Source organism: Sciurus carolinensis, chromosome 3 (genome assembly GCF_902686445.1).
Source record: "Sciurus carolinensis chromosome 3, mSciCar1.2, whole genome shotgun sequence".
Classification (NCBI taxonomy): Eukaryota; Metazoa; Chordata; class Mammalia; order Rodentia; family Sciuridae; genus Sciurus; species Sciurus carolinensis.
The window spans coordinates 5,568,010-5,584,783 of NC_062215.1; the positions used below are offsets into that span (position 1 = coordinate 5,568,010).

Below are 16,774 nucleotides of genomic sequence, written 5' to 3' on the forward strand. Positions count from 1 at the left end.
CTGCATTTATTTAGTTTCTGAGTCATTCGCAATTTGGAAAGCCCGCTACAGCTAGGTGCGTGGCAGAGTATGGAGCCCTGCCTCGGAACCGGACTCTCCCCGGCTCTGGGGAGGAGACAGGTGGTTGGAACATGGGGCACAGATGGGGCCATGAGACCAGTCCTGGCTGTGGAAGCAACAGAAATGTGATCTGCAGCTTCTGTCCATCCGGGGTGGCCGGCACACCTTACACAGCGGGTCTCCAGGAAGGGCTGTGGACGGGAGGTGGGGCAGGCCGCAGAGCAGCAGGGGAGGCTCACCACAGACCTTCGACAGGCCCGGTCTGTGCTGGGAAGACAACCGTACCGGGGATCCCCGCCCAGCCTCCGGGCTTCCTGGAGGAAGCAGCAGTGTTGCATCTGCTAAGTGTCCAAAGGGCAGGGAGGAACCTTCCCAGTCTGGCCTTCTCAGTATCTGGCTCAAGGACAAGTGCATACCTGGTAGCCCTTCAAAGGGCTCCGAAAGGCCCTTGTCAGTGGCCAAGGCCAAATAGGCAAAAAGTGCAGATGGAACCACGACCTTTCCTAGCGGTTTCTGAACTCCCCTAACAGAGCCGCCCCCTGTCCATCGCACCATGCTGACCCAAGTCTACGTTCGGCTGCGTCTGGCCAGCCTCTCTCCCAGTTGAAGGGCTCTGCTCGCCTGTCCTCCCTCCCCGTGTCACTAATTCAGTCAGCACTTCCTGAACACCGACTGTGCCCCTTGGCTACACTGTGAGCCCCCAGACAGGACATTGCCAACCTCATCTCTGGTCCCTGGCCATTGGTGCCAGAGAAGCTTGCTGGATGGAGAAGTGACCAGTGAATGCAGGAGGGACTGAGAAGAGGGAAAGGAAGGGGTGAAGGAAGGTTGGAAGCCAGGCCCAGGGCCTGGGGAAAGTGGTCCCTCTCCTCCAGGAAGGAGCCCGGGTCTGCCAGTCCTGCTGGGGAACCTTCCCTGTCAACCCTGCCCTGAGGCCCTACCTGGCCAGGAATGCCTGGAAGGGCATGCGCACCGGGAAGTGGGCACTGCGGGTGCCTACAGCCTCCAGGATGCCTGCCTGGCGCAGCTGCTCTGCCACGTGTCCCACATCAAAGAGGTCTGGGAGCTGGGGCCAGAGAGAGCCAGAGAGCGGTGGGGTTGAGGGCCTTGAGTTTGAGAGGAGGGGGAGGGGCGGGGCAGGGCGGGGTGGGGAGGGCCCTGGACCAGAGAAGCTCACCTTTCCAGGGTTAGGGCTGAGGCACTGGATAAAATAGACATGGCTCCTGCTGAACGGAAGGGGGTCGCTGGGCACAGAACAGCCCCATTCAACTTCCAGGGCTCTTGTGTGGGGGCACCATCATCCTCACCTGCCCAGCTGGGCTAGGAGGTCTCCCAGGGACTTCTGGAAGCGAGAGGTCAGCGTGGATTTGCCTGGCCCTCCTCCAGCCCCGGGCTCTGCTTCCTGGAACAGGCTGCGCACCAGCTGTGGGGGAAGACAGGGCGGAGGCCCTCCCAACCTGCCCACCTGCCCACCTGCCCCGGGGAGCCAGCACAGGCCAGCTCTCAGTTTCCACCTCCTGACACACTCAGCACACCATTCAGGGTGCTGGGCCTTGAGTGCCAGTCCCTTGGGCAAGGACATTTGGGGAAGGGGACAATGGGGACAGAGTGTGGAGGGGCAGAGCTGAGGGGCTGCAGGGCACCTGTAGCTGGCTCTGGGCAAGCATCCCCACCACAGCAGGGTCCAGATGGTCCCGGTTTCTGTTCAAGAACTTGTGAACCTACGGGAGACATGAGTGAGCGGCAGAGGTGGGGGGCCAAAGCAAGAAGGCCATGCGTGGTGGCCAGACTCCTGCCCAGAAGAGCGGGCAGCCTCTCTCCAGCTCTAGAAGGCCGCCTCGGCTCAGTGCAGTCCTCTCCCACCCCGGGGGCGGCTGCAGGACTTGCTGTCTCATTCCACCGATGCCGCCGCTCACCGATTGCTCCTCAGAGCCATTCCCTTTCAGGCTGCGCATTAGCATACATTTTCCTCTCTGGGACAGCAAATCTCCTCCGCTCAACTTTCCAGTATTTTATTGGTTACTCATGCATTTCTTCTCCAGATAAAGTTTCAGAATAATTTTTATCAAAATTCCATTCCCCCTCCTGTAAGAATTCCACCAGAGTCTTGACTGGAATGGCATGACTTTTCTAGATTGACTGGGCACGAACTGACCAGGTTGAGGTTTCCTACGGATTCATGGTTGGTCTTCCATTTTCCAGTCTTCTGTTTTGATGTTCGTAGTTGTGCTTTGTTTGCAGCCCTGGGAGGGAACCCAGGGCCCTGCACCAGCCAGGCAAGTGCTCGACCGCCGAGCTACCTTCCCAGGCTTCGTAGTTGTCTGCAGTATCCAGGTAGTTTTTATGTTTTCTTCTCCAACCAGAGCACACCCACTCCTCCAGGGACCCTTCCCTGCCTCTCCCCACCTCGAGTCTGTCTCTTGCATCCAGGAACCCTCCCTTGAGTGACTCTCCTCTTAGGATGTCCTTGGTAGATGTAGAACTCAGAAGGGGGACAGGGAAGGCCATTCAGTGAACACCTACCAGGCCGTCTCAGTGTTACTGCATGTAACTCTCGTGCCAATATCATAGGACAGATTCCCATGCCCACTTTACAGATGAGGAAAAGGAGGCCGGGAAGGCAAAGTAAGCTGCCTGGGTTCCCGGCCCCAGGCCCCAGGCTTGTGCTCTGCCCTCTACATCAGGAAGGTCTCAAGGCTTTGACCCTGTTGCCCCATGATTCTCGCAAGAATCGGTAAATCATGCTCAGAACTGGGGCTCATGGCCCAGGTGGGGTCACAGGGTCGAGCAGGGTAAGGAGCCTCCCCTCACTCACTCCCCTCACCTGTCAAGTGACTCAGCTTAAGAGGGGACATCAAAGTCACATCACCTCACTGATTCACCCTGGAGTCTGTCCCTGAGGGCAGATACCTGGTAGGTGACTGTCCCTGCGTAATGCCGCACCGTGAAGATGGGCAGGGGCAGCTGGGGCTTGGCGTAGCTTGGGTGATCACCGTGGTGATAGTGGCACTTCTGGAGGAAGGTGTGGTCCGTGGCCTGATAAGGGGATGAGTGACACCTCCTCAGGTTTTGCACATGCTGTCCCCTGTAGGGACTGTACCCCCTCCCCGTGACCCAGGGCCACATGCCCTGTGTACAAGGGGAGGTTTATTCCCCCAAACTCTCCTCAGACAGGAAGAGTCTGTATTTGAGTCCCTATAAAGGGTGCTTTCCCTTTTTCTTCTTCTTTTTTTCTTCTCCAGTACTGTGGGTTGAACCCAGAGGTGCTCTACCACTGAGCTACACCCCCAGACCTCTTAATTTTATTTTGAGACAGGGTCTCACTAAATAGCTGAGGCTGTGCTCAGACTTGTGATTCTCCTGTCTCAGCCTCCCAAATTGCTGGCATTATAGGCAAGTACCATCCCTCTCTTGATGCCTTAATTTTGAAAAAGCAAGCATTATTTGAGAAAAACACAGTAACCTCCGGCCCAGAAACCCAACCACCTCAGTCAGCACTAGAGTTGGCAGCTTGCGGAAAATGCCTGGAATGGCATGACTTTTCTAGATTGACTGGGCACGAACTGACCAGGTTGAGGTTCTGAGCATGATTTACCGATTCTTGCGAGAATCATGGGGCAACAGGGTCAAAGCCTTGAGACCTTCCTGATGTAGAGGGCAGAAAATGATGGGATCATTTACAGGAGATAGCAGCCAGGGGACTTTAAGACAGATGCAACAATCATTCTGGGCATAGGATTCCACAATTACAGCTTCTAAATGAGTATTTCACAGATTTTCCAAATGTAACAAGGTAGAGCTTACTTGATGGAGCTAATGAGCACATGGCCACAGACATGTGTGAGCGCACATGAGGACCATGGCTCAGGCTCACCCAGCAACGCATTTCAAATAACAAAACCAGAGGGGGTTGCAAAGCCCTGGAAAATCATGCTAGGTGCTTCCAAAAGTAGCTCTGAGGCCTCAAAGACACCTGTGACAAGTTTTAATAAGACTATGGGCCAGGCATGGTAGTGCATTCCTGTAATCCAGCTACTCAGGAGGCTGAGGCAGGAGGATCACAAGTCTGAGGCCAGCCTTAGCAACCTGGTGAGACCCTGTCTCAAAATAAAGTGAAAACAAGGTTGGAGGTGTAGCTCAATGGTCGGGCACTTGCATAGCATGTGCAAGGCCCTGGGTTCAATTCCCAGTACCACCCCTCACCAAAAAACAAACAAACAAAACACCAAAAACTTGATGTCATTTGAACAGGGGGAAAAGCAATCTTTTACAAATTAAGACACTGTCTTATCTAGTAAGGGATTTCACATATGTTTGAGTGTTCATAATATTGGGCGGGGGATGTAGCTCAGCAGTAGAACACTTGGGTGGCATGCATGAGGCCCTGGGTTCAATCCCCAGAACTGCAAAAATAAACAATAAATGACAATTACAGCTGGGGGTGGTGGCGCACGCCTGTAATTCCAGTGACTGGGGAGGCTAAGGCAGGAGAATCACAGGTTCAAAGCCAGCCTCTGCAATGTGGCCAGGCCCTGAGCAACTTAGTGAGAACCTGTCTCAAAACAAAAAATATAAAAAAGGGCTGGGGATGTGGCTCAGTTGGTTAAAGACACCTGGATTCAATTTCTGGTACCAAAAAAGAAAGAAAAAAGAAAAAAAGTTACATATTAATGTGAATATGTTATATATCAGTATATATTATAAATTAATACTTAAGTGTAACATTAATATTATGATTGCTCTCATATATAATGATACTGTGATATGAATGATCATAATTATGTATTGGACTATTTTACCATTATTTTTCATTTTTGACATTTAATAGGGACAATGGCATGCCTTATATTCAGGACCATGATATATTTAGCTTTTATAGATATTCCTGTTCTACCTTCTGGCCTCAGTTCCCAGAGGAGGCCTGGGCCCCACATATGTTCTTATAGCCTCACAAACCCACCCACAGATCATAAATGTGGGTTTTCTATTGGCTTCTGTATTTTTGGTTTGGGGTTTTTATGCCCCTCCCCCATGCTGTGTTGGGGATGCACCCCAGGGTTTTGCACATGCTAGGCAAGTGCTCTGTCACTGAGCTATGTACCCAGCCCCACCCTGCTTTTTCAAAGAGACACAGTTTTTCTAAATTGCCCAGGCTGGCCTTGATCCTCCTGCCTCAGTGTTCCAAGTAGCCAGCACTACAGGAGTGCCCATTGCACCCAGCATGTCTCTCCTGCCACACTGTGGGCTCTGCTGGGTCTCTCTTCGCTCATCTTTTATCCCTAGCACACTTCCTCGCACAGAAGTTCATTCCATTCCATCATTCATTCTCAGACCCTTAATGTGCACTGCAAACAGAGCTGTGGGCAGGGGGTCTGGATCCCATAACCCCTAGGAGGTCCTGCTGGTTCCAGCCTGGCTAACCAGGGTCCCTATTCCTTGTCCCTGACATGGAGGGGCCGCTAATCCAACTCTCACCTGGGACAGCCATGTCTGGGCATCCAGGATACTCAGGAGGCTGTGAGGCTGGCCCACTAGGAGGTCCAGGCAGGACTCCCTCTGGGGCTGGAGGATGGGCACCCAGGGCAGCAGCTCCCGCCGACACTCTTCCTGGGAACAGACAGCATTGGGCCGTTTGCAATCCACATTCCCAGGGACTTCCTGAGCTGAAGCAGGGTCCACTTTCCTATTTTATAGATGAGCAAATGGAGGCTCAGGAGAACTGAGCTGTCCCATGAAATGGGGACTCGGGGCAAGCTCTCCATGCGTTACCTTTCCTTTACCAAGGTGGCCTCTGCAGTGGGCAGTGCCCAGGCCTGCCCTGCCCTTTCTGTGCTCAGCTCTCCTACCTCCTCCTGGACCAGCAGCATCTGGCTGGAGAAGAGCTGCAGGCGCTCGCTGGCAAGGTTGTTGCACAGTTGCTCCAGGCTGTTCACCCGCAGTGCCTGGGGCACGGGGACAGCGAGGTGAGCACACAGAGAGGTGGGGCACAGGGCAGGCGGAGGCTGCGCACAGGCCTGTGCCCTTCATCCCCTCCCCTAGGGCTGCCCCATCCTCTCTAGGGCTCAGGGAGGAGTGGCACCCCAGGATTGATGCTGCAGTCAACAGGATTGGGTCCAAAGGCCCTGGCCCAACCCACAGCCCACCTCAGCCCTGACCCAGCCTCCCTCCAGCTGCCCACACCCTAGCCTTCTGCTCCAACCCACTGTGAGCTGTCAGGGCTCTGGTCATGGCTGTCCTTGGGTCCAGAGAGTGCCTTTGCGTACTACCTAGCTCACCACCAGAATCCCAGGTCCTCATAAGCAGAGCTCCAGACTGCCACCTCCAGGAAGCCTTCCGGCCTTCCTCCCACAGCACTATGTGCCTTCCTCTGTGTGGCTCAGTGCTCGACTACAAGCCCAGCAGAGCAACCCCTTCACACAGCTGCACACCCCAAACACACACAACAGCACGCATGCAAGCATGCACACCTCTCACAGGTGGGGATGGTCACCAAGGACATATTGTGGGGAGCAGGACAGACAGGAGCAGGGAACAGTGCCCATCCAGCCACTTCCTCTCCCTCCACCCACCTCCTTGCTACCTTGAAGAAGTGAATCTTCTGGAAAGGGGTGCAGAGCATGACTCAGGGAGATTTGGGGGATGCTCTCTCTTCCCTCCCCTCTTGCCGTGTGTGGGGTGAGACTGTGGGCGAACCTATCCAGGGACCTTTGGGGGCCTCTGTAAGGCCAAGCAGGGCAGAACCCTCCAGAGGTGATGTCAAGACAGGTCAGCGCAGGGCAGAATGACAGTAGCGGGGAGCACACGGCTCCCCCAGAGGCTGTTCTAAGAGGCAGGTCCTGTTGCAATCCCCTACTTTGCAGGTGGGAACACTGACCTCAGGCAGGTTAATGAGGTCACATGAGTGAGTGGCAGGGCTGAAACCCAGGAGCGCCTGTTTCCAGAGCCTCTGCGTTCCAGCAGGGGCATAGCACATGCTGACGCTGGATCTAGGGGTAGGCTTCAACCTCTCCCAGAGGGCAGTGGGAGAGAGCCCTGCTGGGAAACACACGGAAGCATGGCAGGACATGCTCTTCTGAAAAGCATGCAGCTGGAGGTGAATGGAGTGCTCCCGGCCAACCTCAACTAGACATCAAAGTTCCCAGAGGCCGGGCCTGGGCCCTTTCCTCTCTGTCCCTAGAGCGGTCACTCAGCAGGTGCAGAGGAGGCCAGCAAGAAAGGGCCCAGGGGCACACAGCTGTGAAATACAGCAAGGAAGGGCTGTGGGCACACAGCTCAGAAATACAACGGTGTGAGATGGGCATCCCCTGCGCTGGGCCCTGCCCGAGGGGGCGACCTCAAAGCCGTAGGCATCCACAACAGTGATGGTGCCCACGCTGCCTCTCTCCTCAGGTGGTGCCAGATGCCAGTTGATCCTCCTCAAAAGCCAGGTGAAGAGCTTTGAGTACAGGGTCTTGGCCAGGGCATCCCTGTGGGCACAGTGAGTAAGCCACAGAGCAGAGCACCTGGCTGGGCTCGGTTCTCCCATCCCCAGGGCCACCTGGCATCCACGGCACTTTCCACCGGCAAGGATCTTGAGACCTGTCCGTAGGGCGTTTCCTGGAGGCCAGAGGAAGCGCATGGGGCACGTCAGGCCTGAGGCCCATTCAGGTACTCACCTGGTCAGGAGGAGGCCCAGGTTGTTGCCCACTTCCCCAGGACCCTTGAGCTCACCATGACCCTCCTGGTGACAGCCTCTTCCAGGTGCTCTGGTGGCACCCGCAGTAATCGGGCTGCTGTGTGGATCTCAGCCCAGCTGGACACAGAAGCTACCTCCTGGGACTCCCACTGGTCAGAGGAAGGGACAGAGAGAGTTCTGTTTGTGAAATGGACCTGTTCCCCAGAGCGGGGACAGGAATTTCCTTGTCATGTCAGCTGTCATCATCCGAAGGGACGATAGTGTTTGGGGAAATCTGGTTCACGGTGAGCCAGGCCCTGAGTCTGAGGGCCCTGAGTCAATTCCTGACTTTTCCTCCTTACTAGCTGGGTGGCTCTGATGAGTCCCTTTCCCTTCCTGGGTCTCCACTGCCTTATTGCCAAGGGGGAAACGATACCTCTAAGGTCATGGTGTTTTTATTTTTTTTTAATTTAAAATTTTTTTTTTATTTTGCGGTGCTGGGGATTGAACCCAGAGTCTTGTGCATGCAAGGCAAGCTCTCTACCAGCTGAGCTACATCCCCAGCCCATCATGGTGCTTTTATGAGAACTAAGTTAGACGACATGTGCCAAGTGACTTTCCCAGGGCTAGACACAAAATAACTGCTCAGTCAACACCAGGTGCTCTACTGACGGGTGGCGGCTGAGTACAACAGGCACTGGGAAGAATGTAGAAGCTTCAGGGCTCAGTTTTCTCACCTATATAATGGTTATCTGCCTGTTTTGGGGGCAGCCCAGGGCTTTGTAGGCTCCTACACATGAGGGCTTGGCATCATTTTCATTGCCCTGACTGTGCAAAAAACTACCACTAATCAGCGTCTCCACTAGCCCTGCCCACAGGGGAAGCCCACCTCTGAAGAAGAAAAGCAGATGTTGCCCAGATGCAGGATGGTGGCCAACATGGCCCAGATTGCAGTCAACTCCTCGGGGCACAAGCCCAGCACCTGCAGGGCCTTCTCCAGCCCTGTGAAGTCCAGGGCATCATCCTTGCCCTGGAGGCTACAGGCCTGGCCCTGCAAAGCACAGCAGGGCTGAGGGGCAGGTCTGGCCTTCCCACTGCCTCCCTTGACTCCTCGCACCCGGGCTGAGACCTTGGCCTGGACAGGCCTGTCCCCTAGACCACGAGAGCCTTACCCTCACCTGGTTGAGGTAGTAATAGGTTTCTGGTCCTTGCAGGGAGAGCTGCTCCTGCTGCGAGGGATCCAGTCCCGCCAGCAGCTCATAAAAAACATGGAAGCTCCGCTCAGCCTGGGCCTGAGGAAAGGCTGGCTCAGGTGAAGCAATTCCTTTGGGAATTGGGAAGGGGTAGACAGGAGGACCACCCTTACCTGAAATACCACTCTGGAGGTCTCAAGCAGATAATGTGACACGGAGGCTCCCACAATGACACCACTGCGGGCACAGGACATGGGCTGGGGTGCCTGGTTGCACATGCGGGGCCTGCTCAGGATGGGCCCACAAGACGTTGGGACCAAGAGCATCCACCCCAGGTTCCCAGTGAGGGTAACCCATTACAGGTGCCACTGGACCCCATCACTCACTGCTGCAGGCAGAAGCAGAAGGCCTGGCCGAAGCGGCTGGCGTTGATGTTGAGGAGAGTCTTGGCATGGCCAAAGCTGCTGAGCACAGGCAGCACATCATCCAGCTGTGGAGAAGGGGCACAAGAGTGTCCCTGGGATGACAGTGGTATTGCCTAGGGTGCTCTATGCCTGCTGGCTGTGCTGGGCCACGTGGGGGTCAGACCCCTCAGAAAAGTCCCCCAGGCCCGACAGCAGGTGATGCCTGGGACCAACTCCAAGAGAAGCCAGAGGCATAGGACCACCCTCCTTTGGCCCAAAGGAGAAGGATAGTCTCTTCTGGATCCCTGGAAAGTGGCCAGTTGCCCCTGGTGGGCGACAGCTTCAGCTCAGACTCACCTGGCACCCTCCGTCCCTTGTGCGCTGCTGCTCCAGACTGCTCAGGAACTGCACAATCTTCTTGGCGGCTTCTGTTTTTCCGGAGCCACTGCGCCCACTGCAGGAGGGAGGAGCTGGGATGAGTGGAGACCCGGAGGTTCTCCAGGAAGCAGGGGCGTGTGGGACTGCCTCGCTGAACCTGTGCAGTGGGGATGTGCCACTTGGAAGTGACATACCTACCCTGGAGACCCCCAGAAACTCGGACAGACGCCGGGTGTGGAGGTCAAACAGAAAGAGCTCTGTGTGGTGACCTCAAGAACTGAACCCTGATGAAGTCCACAGCTATCAGTGGGGCACCAGACCTCATGACCCACCCACCAGCCCTCAGGGTGGCCTGTTGGCTCAGCCAGGCAGGCCTGCCAGCACTCACCCGAGGAGGATGCAGGGGTCCTGCCCAGTGCTCTGAAACAGGTCATAGGCTGCCGTCACGATGGCAAAGACATGTCTGGGGAAGGAGGGCAGGGAGTTGAGAAGGTTGCTAGAGATGGGCCTCTAAGGTGGGACATGCCCACAGGCCCCAGGGCCAGTCAAGGGACGCACTGGGGCCCAACCACCTGGGAAGTGAACACAAGGTTGAAAGGCCAAAGGCACATACGGGGTGGTGTTGGGGGTCTTCCCAGGGTGGTAGCTGGTTAAGATCTCAGATGAGAAGAGAAGCAGGGGCCTGTGGGGGTTCAGAGCTACAAGGAGGGGCCCTCCAAATGTCTGGGGAAGGAAGCAAAAGCTCTTACTGGAGCACCGGGAGAGCAGGAGGAATGCAAGAGGGGGTTCTTCAATGCTCCCCAGCCCAGGACCCACCCTGCTCTGCAAGACACCGGACAGAGGCTCACCAGCCAGCACAGGCACTAAGAGAAAGGAGAACCCCTGGGATGCTCGGGAGCCCTCTGTTCCCAGGGGAAAGGGAAGCCAGCACACCATCCCTCCTTGCAGGCCCCCATACATAGATGCGGCCCAGGTGAAACCTCTTCTTGAGGCACAGCAGCACAGAGCTGTCACACACCAACCTGTGGGGACAGCAGGGTGAAGGGAGGAGCTGGGACATGAAGGCGGTCCTGGGCCAGCTATATCAGGAGCTTCAGGGACACCTGGGGCATGTTACCCAACTTCTTAGAGCCTTAGCCACGGAAGAGGGCAAGGCTGCTCAGTAAATGACCTAGTCTATGGGGGTAGACGAGAAAGAGCAGGCCCCTGAAAGGGAAAGCTTTGTGCCAATTACAAAAGGAAGTTTCAGTGAGGGACAACTGACTTTCACTCCTCACACCAGACCCTTCTAGTAGAAAACCTTTTGTGGGGCAAAATTCTAAGGATTCTATGGAAGTCTATTCAATTTACAAAGATCAGTGTGGGTGACCAGTTTGCAACCCTGCTGGCTCACCGCAACCGGGCCAGGTCCTCAGTGTCTTCCAGGCCATCGCTGAGGCTCGGACCCTCAGAACCCAGGAAGGATGCCTTCAGGTCGGGCCCGAGGCTCAGCTCCAGGTCCCTCTCCAGTGCCGCCTCAGCCTCATCCTCCGGCTCCCACCGCTCCCTCAGGGACCCGCAGGAGCTCCTGTCGCGCTCCAGGCGGGACTCCAAGGTGAGTCGGGGCAGCAGCGCGTCGGTGCCCAGCCCAGGATCCTGGTGGGGGCCTGAGTCCCGCGCCCAGTGCACCGGGGTCTCAGCTTCCAAGATCCCCGGCTCCGCTTCGCTGCCGGAGCCGACCTCCTCCAGTGGAATCGAGTCGGTGGGAGTCTGCGCCAGGAAGGCGGCGGGGCAGGGCCCGACCACTCCTCCACTCGCCGTGGGCCTCTCACCGTCCTGGGCAGCCCCTGCACGAGACCTGACGCGGCCCTTCCCGGTGTGGGCGTCCGCGGACACTTCTCCTAAGCTCCTGCTGCTCGGTGCCCTCCCCTGCCTGTGGATTCTGGGGAACACAACTGCGAACTTGGGATCCGGAGTGGGGTCCTCGTCGTCGGAGGGGTCCTCCCGGACTGGGCTATTCCGACCCTGCGGAGGGCTCCGGCCACCGCCAGGTGGAGGCCTTGGCGATGCTCTCAACCCAGCTAAGCCCGCCAGGCGCAACGCTAGACGGCGCCTCTGTCCAGGTCCGCGGCCCAGTCCCTCGCCGGTCCTCCCGCGGCCCCGCCCCCCACCCTCCCGCGGCTCCGCCCTAGGCTCCCCGTCCGGAGGCTGCTGCAGCCGCCGCCGCAACCACTGCAGTAGGCCCAGGGCCCGAACCACGCGCAGGAGGCGCTCCTTGAGGCCCGAGCGACCCGAACCCGCGACCCGGGGAGAGGGGCCTGGAATCGGCCTCGCGCGGAGCTTGCGGAGCACCCTGAGGGTGGCCAGCGGCGCTGGGTCCCCTGGTTCTTCCCCCTCTCCCGCCGCCGCTTCGCTCTCGTCCTCCTCCACCTGCACCTTCCCCACCACCTTTCCAACCTGGCGGCGCTGACCCGGGGCTGCCGAGGCCTCGACTGTTTCAGGCAGGGCGTCCTGCCGCTGCGCCTCCTGTCGCGCCCGGTTGTCGCTTGCGTCCGGAGAAAACGTGGGGTCTCGAGGAACAGGCGAGCTCCCGGGGACGTGCGCACAACTGCTCTCGAAGGGGCTGCATGCCGTGACTTTTACACCCAGATCTATCTCTTGGGCATCAGGGACCCAGCTTGTCGTTCCCGGGGCTGCCGGTGGGCACGGTCCAGGTTCAGTCCCCTCCGGGCTCAAGTCCGTATTTGTCCCGGAATCCTCACTCGCTCCCTGGAGCCCTGTCCCCGATGACACTTCCTCCAACAGCAGCTGGGCTGGGGGTTCGTCACTGCCCTGACCGTTGCTGGTTTGGCGTTCCCTTGGATGCAGCGCTGATTCTGGCCATATTTTGGTCCCTTCCAAGCCCATTTCTGTTGTCCGCAGCTGCAGGGCCCCCTTGCCCTGGCTGCCCATCTCCTGGGACTCTCGGGCCTCGCTGTCCGGGCAAGAACTGCTTCTGTCCCCTCCCGACGTTTCACCTTCGAGGCTCGGAGTCTCTCCGCGACCTGGCCCAGCCTGCCCTTTTCCTCTTCTCTTGCGGCGGCGGCGGCGCTGGCCCGTATGTTCTTCTTCCGGTAGATTCTCCTCATCCTGGCGCTCCCCACAGCTCTCCCCTGGTGTGTGGCTCTCCATGGGCCCGTGTCCCCGAGGCCGCGTGCTGCCTCGCCTCTCCTGTGCCTCCGGTGGCGTCTCAGCACCTGGTTTTCTGCAGCCACCGTTCCCGTCTGCCGAGGGCTTCCGGTGGCCACCGGCGGTTCCCTTGCCCTCTGCGGTGTCTAGCTCCGTGGAGGGTCTCACCCGGCCGGCTTTGCAGCGGCCAGATCGGTGGTCCGGGATAAGAGCACTGTCAACGCTGGCCGACCCGGACTCCTGCTCCCCTGAGGCTGGCCTCCCGGGTCTCGCCTTGCGCTGGGGCGCTTTGTCCTTGCTCCCACCCATAACCGATCCAGAGAAGACCGCCTTCCCGCTGCCCAGGTTCTTTTCCCTTTCGGGGGATCTGACTGCTTAGGGGTGCCCTAGGGCGGCAGCAGTTTGCCACCCCGACTGTGCTCTGGCTAGGCTAAGGGCTCAATCTGCTCCTGCCAGGGGCTCTCCAGTTAGGCACAAGCATCAATAATGCAGGAGGCAGTGGGTCTTGACTCCCTCAGCCAACAATGGAGCCAAAGTGACCAGGGAAAGAGGAGACTCTGGGGACAAAGGCCGTAGACAGGGCAACCTTGCTGAGACTGCTGCCAGCCAGGCCAGCCTGGCACCATGCCAGACTGAGGGCCCCACCTCTGCTTCTGTTTCCTTGCTCGCCTGGCTGGAGAGGGCAGAGTGAAACTGTGGGCTTCCTACTTCTCCTGGAGCTGGGAGGCTGGGACCAGGTGACCCTGGTATGCAGGGAATGCTCCATGGGTATTGTTAGTTTGTTCTTTTCCATTGTGAACTATAATTTATCCAAAAGTGCACTTTGAATGGTGCATCTTGGACTGATTAAAACAGATGCCTGTGTACTCTTTTTATTATTATTTTTTAGTTGTAGATGGACACAATATATTTATTTTATTTATTTATTTTTATGTGATGCTGAGGATCGAACCCAGTGCCTCGCATGTGCTAGGCAAGTGCTGTACCACTGAGCTACAACCCCAGCCCTGTGTACCCTCTTAAAGTCACAAAACCAAACCAAACCCCATAAATCCCCAATTCCCCAACTTGTATGTTTTAAATCTTTGCTCTCTCCTTCCTTCCTTCCTTTCTTTTTTTTTTTCCTTTCTATTTTGTGGTGCTAGGAATGGAACTCAGGGCCTTGTACGTGCTAGGCAAGTGCTCTACCACTGAGCTAGACCTACCCCCTGACAACCCCAATAAATATTCACATTTATTTCAGAACAGGAAGTATATTTGCATAGTTCAAAATTCACAGAAGTCCTATGCCTGACCCTGTTATTCAATTTCCCCTTGAGGTTTTCCATTTTTGTATATCCTTCCAGAGCTATCCATCCAGAGAAAAATGAATCTTTTTTCCTGTTAGGAAAAGTGGAATCTTGTCAGGCTCGGTGGGGCACACCTGTAATCCTAGTGGCTCTGGAGGGTTGAGTCCCAAGCCAGCCTCAGCAAAAGCGAGACACTAGGCAACTCAGTGAGACCCTGTCTCTAAATAAAATACAAAATAGAGCTGGGGATGTGGCTCAGTGGTCAAGTGCCCTGAGTTCAGTCACCAGTACCAAAAAAAAAAAAAAAAAAAAAAAAAAGTGGAATCTTATTTCACTACTTTTTTCACCTAACAATTTTAACTTGGAGTTTTTATAATACATAGAGAACTTCCCTCTCTCCTCCTTTCCTTCCTTTTCAGTTGCATGGTAATCCAGCAAATTAATGCACCATAGTTTAACCAATTCCTAGATCTATATCTAAATATCTTTATCTATATATAATTTGTGTGTGGTACTGGGGATTGAACCCAGGAGCATTCTGCTTCTGAGCTCTATAACCCCGGCCCTTTTTAAAATTTTGTTTTGAGACAGGGTCTTTCGAAATTGCCCAAGTGGACCTGGAACTTGCCATCATCCTCCCTCAGCCCCCTGAGTAGCTGGGATTACAGATGTGCACCACTACCCAGCTCTTGATAGATGAGGATGGCTGCTACCTCATCTCATCCTTTGCTTAAATTACAAAAAACACTGGAATTTCATCAGTATCCAAGTGGGAATAATACCTAGAAGTAGACTTGCTGGACCTTAGGGCATATGTATTTGTCATTTTGAGATTTCTAAACATTATGGTTTGGTTATAAGGTGTTCCCCAAAGCTCCTGTTAATGAAGAAGTGTTGAGAGGTGAAATGATTAGATGGAGAACTGTAACCTAATCAGTCTGTCTTAGTTTGAATGGACTGTGGTAACTGCAGGCAGGTAGGCCATGGCTGGAGGGGGTGAGTGACTGGGGCATGTCCTGGCAGGGTGCATCTGCCCTGTGGCCCCTTATCCCTGGCCCCAGCTTCTGCTTCCCTCTCCTGTGCCCTTCCCCCATGATGTGCTGCCTCACCTGCCCGAGCAACGGAGTTAGTTGGAGGCTATGGACTGAGACCTCTGAAACCATGAGCCCACAAAAACTTTCCTTCCTCTAAGTTGTTCTCGTCAGGTATTTTGGTCACAGTGACTAAAACACCAAATTTTCCTGCATGAAGATTGTGCTAAAGTACACTCCCAGCAGTAAAACAGACCATGTGTCTGCATAGCATTAATGCACAGTGGTACCCAACACTCTAAAACAACAAATAAAATAAAAATAAAATTAAATGAAAATTAAATTTAACAAAATATAAAACTCATTAGAAATAAACAACAAAATCAGTAAATTAATGTAAAATTTATCTTAAAATTTTTAAATAAAATAATAAAATAAAAAACTGAAAAGCATTACCAACACTCTGAAACAAACAAAATCCCAATGACTTAAATAATTTTTCTGTGGGAAAAAAACAGCCTTCCTGCTTCTTAGAGACACTGATTCTTTCCTTCTTTTAAATATTTTTAGCTATAAATGGACACAATATCTTTACTTTTTCTTGTGGTGCTGAGAATCGAACCCAGTGCCTCACACATGCGAGACAAATGCTCTGCCACTGAACCACAATCCTAGCCCCACTGATTCTTTCTTCGAAGCCTGTCTTTTCTCATCCGTTGGGGTCTTCCTCTTAGACATGGGGAGGGGTCTGCTCTTGATGGCTTATACTACAGCTAAACCCAGGCAGGATTCCTGAGGTCACCTGAAGGGCCCTGATACACAGCAGCTTCTGTGAGGGCAGGTTCTGGGGCACCAGATGGAGTCAGGTGAGTTGTAGAGCCAGGGTACATGACCATCAGGACTCCTGTGCCCCACTGACCCATCTTGCTCTGACCTCTGCTCACCAGCAGCACCACTTAGTCCCGGAGTGGGGGAGGAACATTCCAGACTGCAGTCATTTCCCTTAAATGCCTGCCTGACATCTGTTTCTGCATATCTCCCCGAAGGAGCCTCAGAGCCAGCAGAGCAGCAACTCTCACTCACAACACCCAGAGGGCCACTCAGCCCAGAGGCCTGGTTAAGTAATGAATTGAAAGTGACTCATCCAGTGCTATGTGCATCTCCAGGAGGAGTCAGCTGTCCCCGCAGACCACAAACTCATGGGTAACAGCATGTAGATGGCGGTAAGCTGCAACACCCACCATCAACGCTGCCAGGTAAAGGGGCAGTGGTATTCAAAGGATACCCACAGAGCATGGGGTGAGCTATTTACTCGGTGGTTCACTGCATAGCATTGAGAACCCTCTACAACCACCAACAACAACATGGATAATCTCCAACATACTGAGTGAAAGCAGCTATGCATGAAACAGTATCTGCTGTGTGACTGCATGTATCAGTAGTGCAAAAGCAGGCAGTGTGAGCTAGAGTGTGCTCCGGGATGTGGGGGGTGTGTCAAGCTGTGTTCCTTTGACTTGTGCACTACCAGCATCTGTAAAGATAGCTCAGGGCTAGGTGCAGTGGTGCGCATCTGTCATCCCAGCTACTCAGGAGTCAGGAAGATTATAAATTCAAGGCC

At 55.0% G+C, this 16,774-nt stretch overlaps 1 protein-coding gene across 1 annotated transcript in view; it reads right to left on the minus strand.

Annotated features, from left to right (window-relative positions):
- The window catches only part of Myo15b (myosin XVB), a 30,897-nt gene extending 17,549 nt beyond the window's left edge, over nt 1–13,348 (minus strand). The window contains 19 exon segments of the mRNA XM_047542995.1: nt 1,002–1,126; nt 1,238–1,283; nt 1,368–1,483; nt 1,704–1,781; nt 2,971–3,096; nt 5,536–5,667; nt 5,907–6,002; nt 7,394–7,526; nt 7,598–7,656; nt 7,771–7,884; nt 8,604–8,765; nt 8,893–9,047; nt 9,050–9,144; nt 9,294–9,397; nt 9,669–9,765; nt 10,078–10,152; nt 10,303–10,412; nt 10,648–10,711; nt 11,083–13,348. Of these exon segments, the coding sequence (XP_047398951.1) occupies nt 1,002–1,126; nt 1,238–1,283; nt 1,368–1,483; nt 1,704–1,781; nt 2,971–3,096; nt 5,536–5,667; nt 5,907–6,002; nt 7,394–7,526; nt 7,598–7,656; nt 7,771–7,884; nt 8,604–8,765; nt 8,893–9,047; nt 9,050–9,144; nt 9,294–9,397; nt 9,669–9,765; nt 10,078–10,152; nt 10,303–10,412; nt 10,648–10,711; nt 11,083–13,145 (3,950 nt within the window). The 5' untranslated portion in view covers nt 13,146–13,348.
- Between the last annotated feature and the right edge of the window lie 3,426 nt (nt 13,349–16,774).